This window comes from Micropterus dolomieu, linkage group LG17 (assembly GCF_021292245.1).
Source record: "Micropterus dolomieu isolate WLL.071019.BEF.003 ecotype Adirondacks linkage group LG17, ASM2129224v1, whole genome shotgun sequence".
Taxonomy (NCBI): Eukaryota; Metazoa; Chordata; class Actinopteri; order Centrarchiformes; family Centrarchidae; genus Micropterus; species Micropterus dolomieu.
Window position 1 is genome coordinate 11,033,515 of NC_060166.1, and position 14,033 is coordinate 11,047,547.

At 41.1% G+C, this 14,033-nt stretch overlaps 2 protein-coding genes across 4 annotated transcripts in view; one reads left to right on the top strand and one right to left on the bottom strand.

Annotated features, from left to right (window-relative positions):
* Positions 1–233: 233 nt before the first annotated feature.
* tagln (transgelin) lies at positions 234–8,206 on the top strand. Of its 3 annotated transcripts, XM_046072780.1 has the most exons (7): positions 255–363; positions 2,117–2,272; positions 5,702–5,744; positions 6,630–6,818; positions 6,950–7,121; positions 7,324–7,426; positions 7,559–8,206. In XM_046072780.1, the coding sequence occupies exons 3-7, from the start codon at positions 5,733–5,735 to the stop codon at positions 7,695–7,697; spliced, it is 615 nt and encodes a 204-aa protein (XP_045928736.1). In that variant the 5' UTR covers positions 255–363; positions 2,117–2,272; positions 5,702–5,732; the 3' UTR covers positions 7,698–8,206. The 3 variants fall into 3 exon arrangements, with proteins under 3 accessions (XP_045928735.1, XP_045928737.1, XP_045928736.1); XM_046072781.1 differs by lacking the exon at positions 5,702–5,744 and having other exon boundaries at positions 253–363; XM_046072779.1 differs by lacking the exons at positions 2,117–2,272; positions 5,702–5,744 and having other exon boundaries at positions 234–363.
* Positions 8,207–8,770: 564 nt separating this feature from the next.
* Positions 8,771–14,033, bottom strand: part of pcsk7 (proprotein convertase subtilisin/kexin type 7) — a 19,076-nt gene continuing 13,813 nt past the window's right edge. Inside the window, exons 13-17 of the mRNA XM_046072777.1 lie at positions 12,730–12,886; positions 12,435–12,529; positions 12,154–12,247; positions 11,789–11,906; positions 8,771–10,008 (exon numbers count right to left, since the gene is read on the bottom strand). Coding sequence (XP_045928733.1) covers positions 9,751–10,008; positions 11,789–11,906; positions 12,154–12,247; positions 12,435–12,529; positions 12,730–12,886 — 722 coding nt within the window. The 3' untranslated portion in view covers positions 8,771–9,750. The remainder of the gene's footprint in view (positions 10,009–11,788; positions 11,907–12,153; positions 12,248–12,434; positions 12,530–12,729; positions 12,887–14,033) is intronic.

Consider the following 14,033-nt stretch of genomic DNA (forward strand, 5'->3'; position numbering starts at 1 on the left):
TATAACGACACAACTACAGTAGCTGTCAAATAAATGTAAAATAAAAAAGTTCAGGAGGGCAGATTAGGATTTGAGAACCTTCCTGTCATGGTTCTGGGGTGTTTTTATGTTTCCTATTGTTCTGTCCCTGATGTCGTCTTTTTTTTATTTCCTTTGTCTGTGTTCACTGATTGTCTGATGTGTATCACCTGTGCCTCGTTATCTTCGCCCCACCTGTGTATATTAGTGTTTGTCTGTCTGTCTCTCATCTGTTTATTGTTCATGACTGGTGACCAGCATTTGGAGTTGTGGATTGTTTTCACCTATTTTGTTGTGGATTACTGTGTTCTGTTTTTGGACTGCCAACCACATCTCAAGTCACCTGTAAGTTTCACTTTTTGTTTGATAAATCCTGTTAACTACACCTCCTCCTGTGTCTGCATTTGAGCCCCCAAACCTATGTTTCTTGGGTCAGCATTATGGCTGACTATGACATTTCCTTCAAAAACTTATTTGCTGTTGCAAATTAAGTGTGTATGAACAATTTCTAGGAAACAGGGTTGAAAGGCTTACACAAGACAGGAATACATATAACAACATGTATTGTATTCCACTTTATTTCTTGGGGGGTTTTTTTGGCCTTTTAAGTCTTCCATAGTTGCATCAGAGTCAATTATCAAAGGAAAATCAAACGCATAAATACCCACCCAATAAAATACATGAGAATGTGCCCAACATCATCTGGTTTTGTTCTAGTTCCAGCTGATCCAAGCAGCATTTAATGAGAAGACCACAGACATATGGTGTGATTACAGAGCCAAAACTAGAAAGGCCGATGCGATAAAATAGACTTTAAAAAATGTGCAACATTGGCAATGGTGTTGTCTTAATATCTTAATAAGGAATTACTCTGCAAGTATGATGCAAAGGTTCATCATTTACTTCATGCACATGTGAACACAGTTTAGTACACATTGCAAGAAGCATAGAAGACTCATTATGTTGAGTTCACACATTTTTGTGTTCAAGAGGAAACAATTTGGAATAATTACAAGAATGAACTCTCTGGACTTGCGAAGCTAATTATTTTATAGATACATGTTTGATAAATATTTGAGTACGGTATAGTTCAATCAAGTGTAACTTTGATATGCTTTTATCAACCAGTCAATGCATTCTGATATTGTTATTGCTTTGTCAATATGAATGTGTTAAAGTAAGGGTGTTTACATATTGGCTTCTCATCCTGAGTGGGATCTATCTAACTTCAAATTTTCCACTGAGGGAGTAAAGCCAACTGCAGTTAGAAGCATATGTTCAACACATTTCATATTCAAGCTGGAGTGCCATGCCAGAAAGTGTCTGTACTGGAATGGAAGTTATGGAAATGTCATGAGTGGTGGTGGTGGCAGGGTATAAATGACACACCACACACAGAGCGCAGCTATTGAAGAGGACCCAGGACTTACATGGAGTTCTGTCTGAATGATGACTCTCATCCAATTCTGTCTCTCCTCCTACTTCATCATCTCCTTCATCCTCTTCTCTGTCATCTAATCCACTCCTCTCCTTCTTAATCCTCTCCTGTTCTATCTTCTACTCCTTCCTCTCCTCTCCCTCGTCCTCTCCTCTCATGCACGCCTTTCTTTTTCTCATTCTCTTATCTTCCTTCCTTCCTCATTGTGCAAAAAAAAGTTAACATTGTTCCTTCCCAACAATGGGTCCAATACCTTAATTCTTTCTCTGAATGCCTTTTCCACACAAAATATCTTTCTGTCCCATCTCTTCTCTCTCTTTCTCTACTCCTCCCTTTCCCCCTTTCTATCATCCCCTTCCCCTCCTTCACCATCTTGCTGCCATTTTGAACAAGGAGGGATGTGGTGAAAGTATTTGGAGAATTCCTGCTGACCAAACCAACACTGCCTGGCTGCTGTCTCTGCTCTACATGAGCAGCTCTACCCAAATAAGGCTGGGCTTTTTAACTTGAAGTGAGGGGAACAGACAGGGAGAGGGAGCTGCTGAAAGGCCATGCCCTTTTAAGGATGAAGTTTCCTTTTTTCCTTCCCCTCTCTCCCTCCTATTTCTTCGTCACACTCCCTCCTTCTTCCTCCCTCCCCCTCTCTCACTCTCTCGGTAGACAAGTGAAGTCATCGTGCCTCATCTGCTCCTTTTAAGCCGGCATTTTTGAGAGGGAGGTCCCTGCAAAGCGTATACAAACACTCAGTCAAGCATCCACAGTCACCCCACACACTGCACTTGTAGCCAGCAGAGAACTGACCTATACCTTCGCACAGTGAGTATACTTTTCTTTTATTCCTAAGATAAGGCTCCTGAACTGGATTTGTGACAGTGAGTCGGACAGATAGCTTGTCAAGATGCCATTGCTTTATAGATTAGTCAATAATTGGGAGGAATTCCTAGCTTCTTATTAAAAAGTGTTTCATCTCCTGTGTTTGAATAAAAGGTGACAATAGCAGAAGTTGTAATCATTTCAAAATAAGAGCCATGTAATAACTATGAGATGCATCTACACTTGACTGCAGTGTTTTTGGAGTTGTTTGCATTCAAACCTTTGTTAATGTCTGATCAGGTACTATTCATATGTTCAGTATAATAATCATCTGTTAAAACTGCTGTTTGGATATGGAGTCTGGTTGAAAACAAGCTTTCATTTGGGATTCCTACTAATACTTGCAACAGAAGATAATCTCATCTCAAACAGACTTGGAGTTTATCCTTAATATGATTCAGATGTTATTTGAGGGTTTATGTTCTCCATGTGAAGTGAGGAGAGGAGCAGCAGAGAGCTGAGCCAGACAGTGTTGCATATATCTGTCAGTGTACATACTTTTATTTGCACAAGCAAATGATCCACTGCGTTACATGGGCTTTGGAAGCCTGTGAATTCACAAGGCATGAAAGGTAACCACACTTCCTAATGAGGACAGAGATGCCAATAAGACATTCTAGCAGGTATAAAATATATTTCCGAAAGGCAGACACACACCCTCCATGTGAGACATTCTCTGAACAGAAAATGTCTGCAATATCTAAAAGCTTGCTGTGATGATTGGACTGAAGATCACTAGGGGAAAATTAAAGATGGCAGCGCACAAAGTGATTCCAGTAAAACCAGACCAGTAGTAACAGAAGGGAAGTGCCAATGGGCAGCTTAGCTTCTAAGCAGCAGCAACAGGAGCAGATAACACTATCTCCACTGCCAATCCTGTGGCAACACATAAACACAGCAGAACACAGTAGTTTATAAAGCCAGGAACAAACCATATCCGTGCAGGGGCTCTGGCATTAAGTTCAGTTGGACAGCACTATCTACACATCAGAGTCAGAAGAAATGCATAAACTCAGGCACACAGCAGCTATAAGGTCTGTCAGAATAATCAGAACCATGAAAGGTCTTGGCAGCTGTTTCAGAATTTGTTTTAGTGCTCATAAAAGTCTGGCAAGTTGAAGTCAAAGCAGCAGATTCCTGTGCAGCTGGCATAAACCAGAGACATGTAACAAAAGAGCTCTGGCTGAGGTTTTAATAAACCTACAGTACACCAGCTAACAGGAAGCCCTTCAACCAAAGATACTTAATCTAGCTGCTTTATAACTGGTAGATTATTCATTCCAAGTCATGGTTAACTGCAGAGAAAGCGAGGCCGCATGACGCCTTGTCCCCGCAGGCTGCCACAACTGCCACAGCCCTCATACTGGTTTCCTGTTCTGGCATTAGGCAGATTTACCATGGTAATAGAGAAACAGAGCAGGGAAAACACAACTGAGAGAGGTGGTTGAATAGAGGGAGGCGATGAAGTCATGTTTGTGGGAAACAGCACATTGGGACTTTTGAAAGGAGGCATTTAAGGCTTTCTTTTATTTGAAATCTGTGGTTTTATCCTGAACCTTCCTTACAAATAATTCTTCTCTCCTGCTTAGTGTTTAATTACTATCAGAAGTAATGAATGAACGAGTGTATTAATGAAACAGATTAGATTTTGGTCATGGACAAGTTTTCTATTGTTGATTTACAAAAGTTGGATCAGAATTAGCAGTGGCAGATATGGTTTATGTACCAGAAGCAATTGTACTAGCAGCAGCAGGAATACTTTTAGCATTTGTAGCAGGGGTAATTGTAGAAGCCGTTGCAGTAATGGTATTAAAATTGGCAGAATTCAATTTAGCATATCTATCTTGATACTACCTCATGCTGTAGGACATGTTAAGTGAAAAGGCAGTTTTTATATTACACACCAAGTGAGCACTATTAAATATTTTAAGAAGTAGTCAGACAGCACAGAAGCTTGTTTAGCAGATAATCCAGAGTTATCGGACCCGGACAGAGTCCCAAGGATAAAAACAGGTCCCCGGGTACACATAAATACCAGAAATAGAGACCAGGCCCTAATGGACTTATTCAACTTCTAAAAATATTGAGTGATCTTTGTAGGGTTGTCATGCAATGCTCACATACAGACTGATGCAGGACAGAACTTGAAGAAATAGTGCTTCTCTTAAGACATGAGAAGCCATTGAGTGCACAATGTGGTGAACACAACTTCTATTTCTACTTACTTCCTACAGAGTGTAGCGTGTGTGATTTGCAATTGTGGTTCAGAGAGTAGTTTATGAGGCCAATGGAAAAAAGACAAGTTAACGGCATACCAGACAAACATTACTCTGTAATAATGATTATATAATGACACATGTCAGTGAGACTAACAAGGGGGGGGGGGTAAAATATAGGTTCTAAACTTGTGGTTGTATGTAAGTGAGCGTGTTGCCCAGCATGTGTGTTTGGTTTCTTGTGGTATGGACAAGCACCACAGGGAATGCAAAGAATATTAAACAGGGTTGGTGGTAACACTCTGTGGACACTCAGGGCAGGAATCTATTAATGCCGTAGGCACACAGACTCTAATATACAGACATGCAGTGGTGGAACAAGTATACAAATTCTTTATTTAACATTACCAATAGGTTAAGTGATACTCCACTATTTAAGTTCTGCATTAAAAGTAAAGAAGTGAAAGCCTAACTACCTAATAGTTCTGAGTTGTACTGAGAGTTCCCCTTAGCTCTACAGAGCATTTCAGTGTCTTTCGGCTCAACATTGTTACAGCCTGCAACTTTACTACTTTGGTTCACTCATCAGATCAGCCGCAGCAGTCAGCTGTTTTGGTGAAAAGTTTAAAGGGTTAGAATATGCAAGCATTGTGTTCACATCTTGTTTCTGGTGAAACCTTTTGTATGTGTAGTTTTAGGGGGTGTGCTCTCAGATCAGTTAAAGAAGCAAAGGATGGAAAGAAGAATGGAAGGATACAAGAGGGCAATTAAGGAAAGAAATTAAGAAAAAGGAAAGGACATTATAGAGAGAAAGGGAAAAGAAATGTAGAGTATTAGCTACAGTACTTGTTACTTTCCAACTGTCTGTATATCCTCTTGTTGTCTATAGCTTGAATATTGGCAATAGACTTACTTGAACATACAGAGTCATACGTCAGTCCAGTCTTGGCCCATCTTCACATTCTGTGACTTTATGTAATGAACACTACAGCCAATTGGAAACACTCAACAATACACAAAAGGGCTGTGTATTGTTCATAAACAGAAGTTTATTGTGGCTCTTGGTAAAAACATTCCCCATCGCATGCCAGAGATGCGCCTCCTCCATTTAACACCTAGGTTTAACCTTTAACATTTGAACTTTGAACCTCCCTAGGAACAGGAAGTTGAAGTGACCTGACGTCAAGATGGCAACAAAGGTTGGATGGTGCAGACAGCACTTTGATATGGGTTTTGCACTTGGCTGTTGGCCCAAAAGCAATACAAAAGCATAAGACAAAAAGTGCTGGCAATGATGTGTGACAGAAACCAGGAGGGGGGAGAGAGAGAGTGTGTGTGTGTGTGTGTGTGTGTGTGTAAAGAGAAAATATGCAAACAATCAGCTGGCTGACATAGAGCTCCCATTGTACACCACTTTGCCTTGGACACAGGTCTTGATAAGGTTAAATGGTGTGCATCGGGAGACACAACAATGTTAATACCACTCTTCTGGGAAAGGTATATAAATTTTGCTGAGCATTTCTGCTTATATACACGCTTTTTATTTGCATGTCCTCAGTGTTGGTGTATATTATGTACAGTATGTATATGGAAGAACTATCTGTTTATGTGTTAAGTCAATGTGCCCTCATCTAGATTATTCACACACCTATGCATGTTTGTGCATAAAGTCTACATCCACATTTTACTACAATGTGATGTGAATGCTAGCTTTTGTTTGTATGGCCTAAAAACATTTTGATCTAGAAGGTAGTAATACTGGGATTCTAACACACAAGAAAACAGTAAGTTTATAAAATCCATTTGTCATGAATATACACACTGCTGTAAATTGTCAAGATGGGAGAAAACGATGACACCAGTGAAAATTCAACCCCTGATCATCATTTACTTTTCTATTCATTTTCTCTAGAGATCATCTTTTGTTGAAGCTCTTCTTTAATTCTCTCTTTTGTTGTATCTCTTTGTCTCCTTCCCTACACTGCCTTGCTCACCCATCTCCCTCCACTGTATTGTCCGTCTTCTCTATCCAACTCTGCTTCTCAATCTTTTCCCCCTTCCTCGGTTTCACGCTCGCCTCTCAGGGAGTCGGCATGGCTAACAAAGGTCCATCCTACGGCATGAGCCGGCAGGTTCAGGATAAGATCGACAGCAAGTATGACCCTGAGCTGGAGCAGATCCTGGTGGAGTGGATTAGCCGTCAGTGTGGCTCTGGTGTGGGAAAGCCAGAGGCAGGCAAAATAGGCTTCCAGACCTGGCTGAAAGACGGATGTGTGAGTGCACAGCGTCTGTTTGATAATGCACCTCTGTTTTCTAGATGTTTTGATAAAGTTTTTATGTCTCTCCTTCCTCTCTTCTGCTTCTCTACCTTCTCTTCTTCCCTCTCTCAATCTCGTCCCCCCAGGTTCTGAGCGAACTGATCAACAGTCTGTTCGCCGGAGAGAAACCCGTGAAGAAGATCCAGAGCTCACCCATGGCCTTCAAACAGATGGAGCAGATCTCTCAGTTCCTCAATGCTGCTGAGAAGTACGGCGTCACGAAGACGGACATGTTCCAGACTGTGGACCTTTGGGAAGGTCAGGGGTTTGACGGGTTTCATTCCTCAGTTACTGCAAACATTTAGTGCCTGAAGACAAGACTTGGCTTGGGTTTAAGCATTTTGTTTGTGTGGTGGGGAAAATGTGCTTGGATAAGTTGGGATATGACAACACAATGCACAGGTACAGAAACATCATAATGTGACTGTTGTACTAATCCTGGCTGTGTGTTTGGGGACAGGTAAGGACCTGGCGGCAGTGCAGAGGACCCTGTCAGCTCTGGGTAGCTTGGCCATCACTAAGGATGAAGGCACATACAATGGAGATCCTAACTGGTTCTTCAAGTGAGTCGAATACATGAAATGGAAACCGCTTTATCTCAACCAATCTAACGGACTCCAATTAGAAGAAGCATTCACAGGACACTGGAGTTTAGTCTGAATTATTTAGTGACATTTTTCAATGTTGTGTTGCAGGAAAGCAATGGAAAACAAGCGAGACTTCACAGACGACCAGCTGAAGGCGGGTAAAAATGTTATTGGTCTTCAGATGGGGTCCAATAAGGGAGCCAGTCAGGAGGGCATGAGCTACGGAAGAGCCCGACAGATCCTGTAAAATCACTGAGCCACAGAACCCCTCAGCCCCTTACACCTTTGAGCCTGTAAGCGTTTAACCGGTCCACTAAAACGCCCCTTTCATCTTAATGTTTTCTGCTTTACAATTTAGTTACTTTCCAGTACCCCCTACTTCCTGGTCTTGGTACTTGCCCTGAATCCCTTATGTAGATGCTTTCACTGGTGACCATCGCAGAGCTCACCATGCTTAGTCCTTCCCACTGCAGTTAGGACCAGTACAACTGAATGTTTGTAGTCTTAAAGCGGAAATATTAACCATAAAAATGACCAAAATGTTGCCTTAAAGAGGAAAAAAACACCAAGATGACCACGTGCCAAAGTCAAGCTGTTCCTTCTTTCTACAAGGTTTAACAAACAGCACTCATATTATAGATAACTGTCCAGTTTCATCTGGCAAGTTTTCATCAATGCTACGCCTGCTGTATCAGCGCCAATATTTTTGTACATTGTCTTATTAAATAATGACTTTGAAATAAATCTCTGAATTGACTTTGTGATTCTGGGTACCTCAATTTGATCATTCTGGGAAATGGGAAGATTGGGAAAGTGTTGTCACCATACACCGGATCTTTACTACAAATATTTCTAAGGATAGGCTCATTCTTTCAAATGCTTCTGCAAACATTATCTTTGGATATAATCCACAGTCCTGTCTATGTGCAAAAATGCATGTCTTTTATTGGAGTTGTGCTATAAAGGGCAAGGCAACAATAACTAGTGACCAATAACTCTTTTCAATGCACAAATGGGCATGTTAAATGTTGTTAAAAGCTTTAAAAGACCGATCATTGTCCACGTGAAAGTATCGTCATAAAGTAATGGCCTATTTAACATGTCAAATTACATGTATTACAACAATGCATTCATTGTGATTTGTACTAGTAATTATCTTATTTAATTCCCTACTGTTGCAACTAATATTGTGAATAGTCCCCATAAATAACTGCATACATTGGCATAGGTCTATATCCATAATTGTATGATAAAACCAAAATTCATTGATATTGAATGTGATTTCGTGTATAACAGTTTCAAAAACCATCCAAGACGACATTATGCCAACAGTCTTTTATTATCATTCACATCACCTGTGACTTGCTTAGCAAAACAGTTTCCATCTTCACTCCAAACACCTTTCCATTACAAAAGTAGAACACTTTAATACATTCTCAAAAACACTTTGTATAAATCATTAAACACAGTTGGTATGTATCCGTACCGCAGGCACACATTGTGTATATATTACACTTCATAAAAAAATACATATATAAATGCCACACTTGAAAATCCCACTTCAAGTTTTCATCAGTAGTTGGTTGATAACCCACAGATAATAACCCCAGGCTTAATCAAATGCATTAAATAACACCTCAGAAAATAAATCTTATATTTAAAAATCAGCAATATGCTCTAGGAACCTCAAAGGAGGACACTTTTTCAAGGAAGACCTTTTACATATAAGCACACCCACCTGGGACACACACACACACACACCTAACCACAGCAGATTCATACCTTCCCATAGTGCACATCACATTTTTTTTTTTCTCACGTATTTCTCTTGGTTTAATGACCCCACAAGTGTATCCCACCAATCAGTAAACTCGATTACGCTGAGTACACATTTACAAACAGATGAGCCTGTATACACTCTTTCATATATGCAAACATGGAGTTGCTTGTTGTACATATTCTGACACAAACATAACCTTGATGTGGAAATGTAACCCCAGGACTGATCCAATATCCTCACATTGGAGGATTAGGATAATTTTTCCTCTTTCCTTATGAGGACATTTGTTAAAGGGACAAGTGTACAAGAACACACATACACACTCCCGCATGTGCTGTCCCAACACAAACACAAATTTTCATACAAGGCCACGTGTTTGGGGAATGCAGACAAGGATCCCCCCTCCACCGCTGCAGATAGGGTTGACTGTAGGGTCGGTGGGGAGGAGAGGGTAAAAGCCTGAGACGTCCCATGAGCACAGACAGTGAGATGTTTTAGACCTGGATCATCTGGCTCAGTGCTATGTTGCCAGCCGCTCTCCATTTAAAATCAATGCTTTGGCCTCAGAGTCCAGTACCGCATGCAACTCCACCCCTGAGTCCCAGTCCTCTTCCTCCTCATCCTCCCCGTTCTCTACCACTGCCTCCTCCACTCCTCTCCCTCGGCGCCCTCTCCTGGACCGGTGACCTCCCCATCTGATGTCCAGGTGGGCAAATATGACCTCCAGTGTGTAGTAGAGAGACCAGAAAAGAGCAAAGCAGCCCAGCAACAGCAGAAACTGGAGGAGAGGACAAAGAGAGATAGGAGGTAAATCACGACAGCACTAAACCACTGATGGATGCATGTGTGGATGAGGCGGAAGACAAAAGGCAAGAACGGCTACAAGGAGGGGAAAAGGAGAAGTCGTCAACGTAAAATTGCTGACCAAGTCAAAGCACTCGTTGACTTTAGTATTAGTATTCCTCTGGCTGGGGATGGGGACTGCCAACATGATGGTGAATTATTATTGTTGAAAGTGACTTGTAGTAAGAGTAGTAGTAAGTGCATCCAACCTCTGTAGGAATACGACCAAGATGTCATGACAACCAACCTCTTTTTTTTTTTTTTTTTTTTTTTTTAAACATAGGGCTGTTTCCAGTCTGAATAACCAGTAAGACTGTACAGTTCCCTTCACTGTTGTGTAGGCCAGTAGCAGTCTTGGATGTGTACTTAAATAAATGTTTTTTTTATGCATGCAGTTAGAAGGATGAGATTAGCTTGGATCTATTACTGGATGTCTATGGGAGCAAATAAAAGATTACATATAAGTACTTCTTCAAAGATGCATGAATTTTTTCACCACAAATAGTAATTGGCAGGCAAAAATTCCTGCCAGCCACCATCCTGCTTTCATTTCCACAGATTCAGACTTCAAATGAGAGGTTATGGTTATATGGATATTAGGGGTGTAACGATACACCAAATCCACGGTTCAGTTCAGACCTCGATTTTTGAGCCACGGTTTCGGTTCACACACGCAGTTGGAAGACAATAAAATTGGTTGAAGCTGTAATATTTACAAAATATAGGCCTACAGCTTGCACTAACATACATTACTTGGGCAGGCCGGCCAGGTATATTTGCACCTGCCAAAGTATATTTGGCAACCCACTTAAGCATTTTGCAGAAAACTGAATCACGGATGAGTTTATTAAACGGGGTGACTTTATGAGATGTACTGCTGATGGAGAAAGTCAGCAGAGACTCATACAGGGAGAGAGAGACAGAAAGAGGCAGAACAAGCCGGCGTGTTTGCCGTGAGAGACCAGACGTGCAGGCTAACTGTGGGTGCCTGTGTGAGTGTGGGGAAACCGCGACACAAGACCGTGGACTTTTCTGTCACAGTTTCAGAACTGTTACAGCCCTAATGGATATACATAAATATCTGGTGCTTAGGCCTGCCAATCCTTGTGAAATAGGCAGTTGCCTGTGAGTCTAAACTCAAGACAGGAATGTGTAGATAAACTGGATAAATATATCCGAAACAGCTGTTCAAATTGTGTTTGTTCTTATGAAAATATGCTTTTTTTAAAAAAGTAATAATGCTAGGCTACCAAGTACAAAGTATCCTGAGCTTAAGTCTTTTAACTTATTTACTCAGAGTGATGAGGAACATTTCTGAATTGCCTACAAATGGAACTATCCCTTCAATGTTGATTTTCTGAAGGAGTGAGCAGTCTGGTTACCAATATATTGAGTTTGCTGTGAAGAAAAAAAAAATATCCCAACCATTTATAATTTATAAAATCCCCTCAATTCGCTGTGGGGAATATAGTGTACCTCGGAGAAGTCCCTTAGCAGGGAACAGGTATACAGGGAGTGAGGGCATGTTGAAGATCACAAATCTTATAGGCGGATACACCACAGTTAGTAAGTTACTGAATTAATTTGGCTGACAAATACAAAAGTAAACTGTCCCGGCCTCTCAGAGACTGAGAGAGGTAAGAGAAGATAGAAAAGGTTAAAGAGAGACACGGTAAATATGTAAAGAATTTGGTTTCGGGTCGTGTACGGTTTACCTTTAGGCTGTTGGAGGTGAAAGGGTTGACGATCTCTGGAGGGATATCCAGGCCTGGAGGGCAGGGCAGAGAGAAGTTGCTGTCCAGATAATTACCACTCATAGCCTCCTCCACCAGCCTGTCAGTTAAAATGCACAACATATTTCAACAACAAGGCAGTTCAAAGTACTTGAATTCAGGTTAAAAGAATTTGAATAAATTAAGAACGAGAAACTAAGATGAAAGAAAAACATTGCAACAAATAATTAAAATGGCAATGAAAACAGAACACCATTGCAGGGAAAACAGGCTTAAAACACCAAGAAAGAAAAACAAACATCTCAACACTGTCCAGATGGCAGCATGAAAAGCCTGCAAAGTCTTACCTCTGTCTGTTCCTGACCTCGCTCTGTGTCATAGAGGAACCATACAGGGTCAACGCCCACTGCTTCAACACTCCCACCGCGGCAGACGAGGGCTCTTCAACAGGAGCAGAGAGAGGAGGGTCAGTGTGGCAAGGTGAGGTGCAGTAGGTCAGGGGGAACCAACATGAACAATAACAGAAATGTGTGTTTTTGTGTTTCCCACTCCTGAAAAGACATTCCCATCCCATTGCTGACACGTCACAGTGTCTGTCACTTCTGTCAGTGCTTGAGCAGCGTCTTACTGTGGTCAGATATCTTGAGGGTGTACTGGCCTTCAGCTTTCTCGCCCCAGCAGCGCACAGTGGAGAAAGTCCAGTCCTTGTACCCTGCAGGGTCACTGTGCAAAACACAAAGAGACTACTTTATTGGACTTCAGTCAAAAGTATTTTCTGAGGTACTGTCACATATTATTATTGCTGATTTCCTTTTGTAGCCATAAGAATACTTCCTTTTAACTCCAGTAAATTAAGGCACTGGTTTCACTTAATCATATTTTATCAAAACAATACCAGTGCATGGGTTTGTGCGAGTGTGTACCTGTCGACGGGACGGCGTGCCCCAATGACTGATATCATACCGCTGGGGCAGATCAACAGAATCTCCACATTGCCCCGGTAAGGATGGGTTATGGTCACGGTAATGGCCACATGCTCCAGAGTCTTCATTCCAGACTGTTTCAGGTCTGCAGCCGAGACTGAAGGAGAGGAGAGAGCAGCTTAGTCTGTGTGTGTGTCTGTGTGTGTGTGTGTGTGTGTGTGTGTGTGTGTGTGTGTGTGTGTGTGTGTGTGTGTGTGTGTGTGTTTTCATTCCACCATTTCCTGGATTGATGGGGGAAGTCATGTGCCTGTTAATGGGAATATTTAACCCTCCATTATAACAAAAGAAAATGCAAACATATTCTAGAATATGCGAAAACATAATTATGCAATCACTTTGAATACTTTAACAGGGTTTCTGCAGGATTCACCAAGTTAAATTTAAGACCTTTTAAATACAGCTTAGAAGTATGAAAATTAGTAGTGACAATTCAGAACAGAGTTATTAATTATCACTTTTTTCTGTATGTTTCTAAAAAGAAATTAGTTAAGTTAATATGACCTGGTCCCAAATAAGCAACCTAAAATGGATGGATATATGGATTAAGGAATTTAAAATTATTTATTTAAGTTCACTGACGTTTTTGCTAAAATTGACGCTTGAGCAGATAATTAGATGCTTCCTAGTTACTGTAGGTAGCAGTAGTGCCAAGAGCTGAATTCAGTGCTTTTTAAGACATTTCAAGACCTGCAGATAATCTGTTTAAAAAATGTTTTATTGTATTAGCATTATATTCAGACTGATGCTGTAATATGATAAAACTGCACGGATCATGGAATAACAATTGTAAGATTATACATAAGCTCATACATATTTAAAACGTTTTACACTTACAATATGGCAATATAAGAACTTAATGTGTTACTAATGTGATTACATTATCTATCCATTTATCCACTTTAAATACATTTTAAATACCACTTCCTTTTAAAATTATTACATTAATTGTATTTTATTGCACATGTGATAGGGAGAGAAGACAAGCTGCTAGCTGCTATCAGGATGAGCCTAAGATAGCTGCATACAGATATTTCTTCACCACTTTCTCTCCTTAAAACTGTTATCAGTCTTCTTCCTGACCACCTCCCGCCCTCCTGTCTGGTAATGTCCCGGCATTTCCTGGGCTCTGACTACTAATGAGCCGTGGTTCTCTCTGACCATGTAGGGCTGTACACATCCTCAGGGCAGGGAGGGACGCAGAGGGACGCAAAGGGACTGGGGGGGGGGGGGGGGGGGGGGAAAGG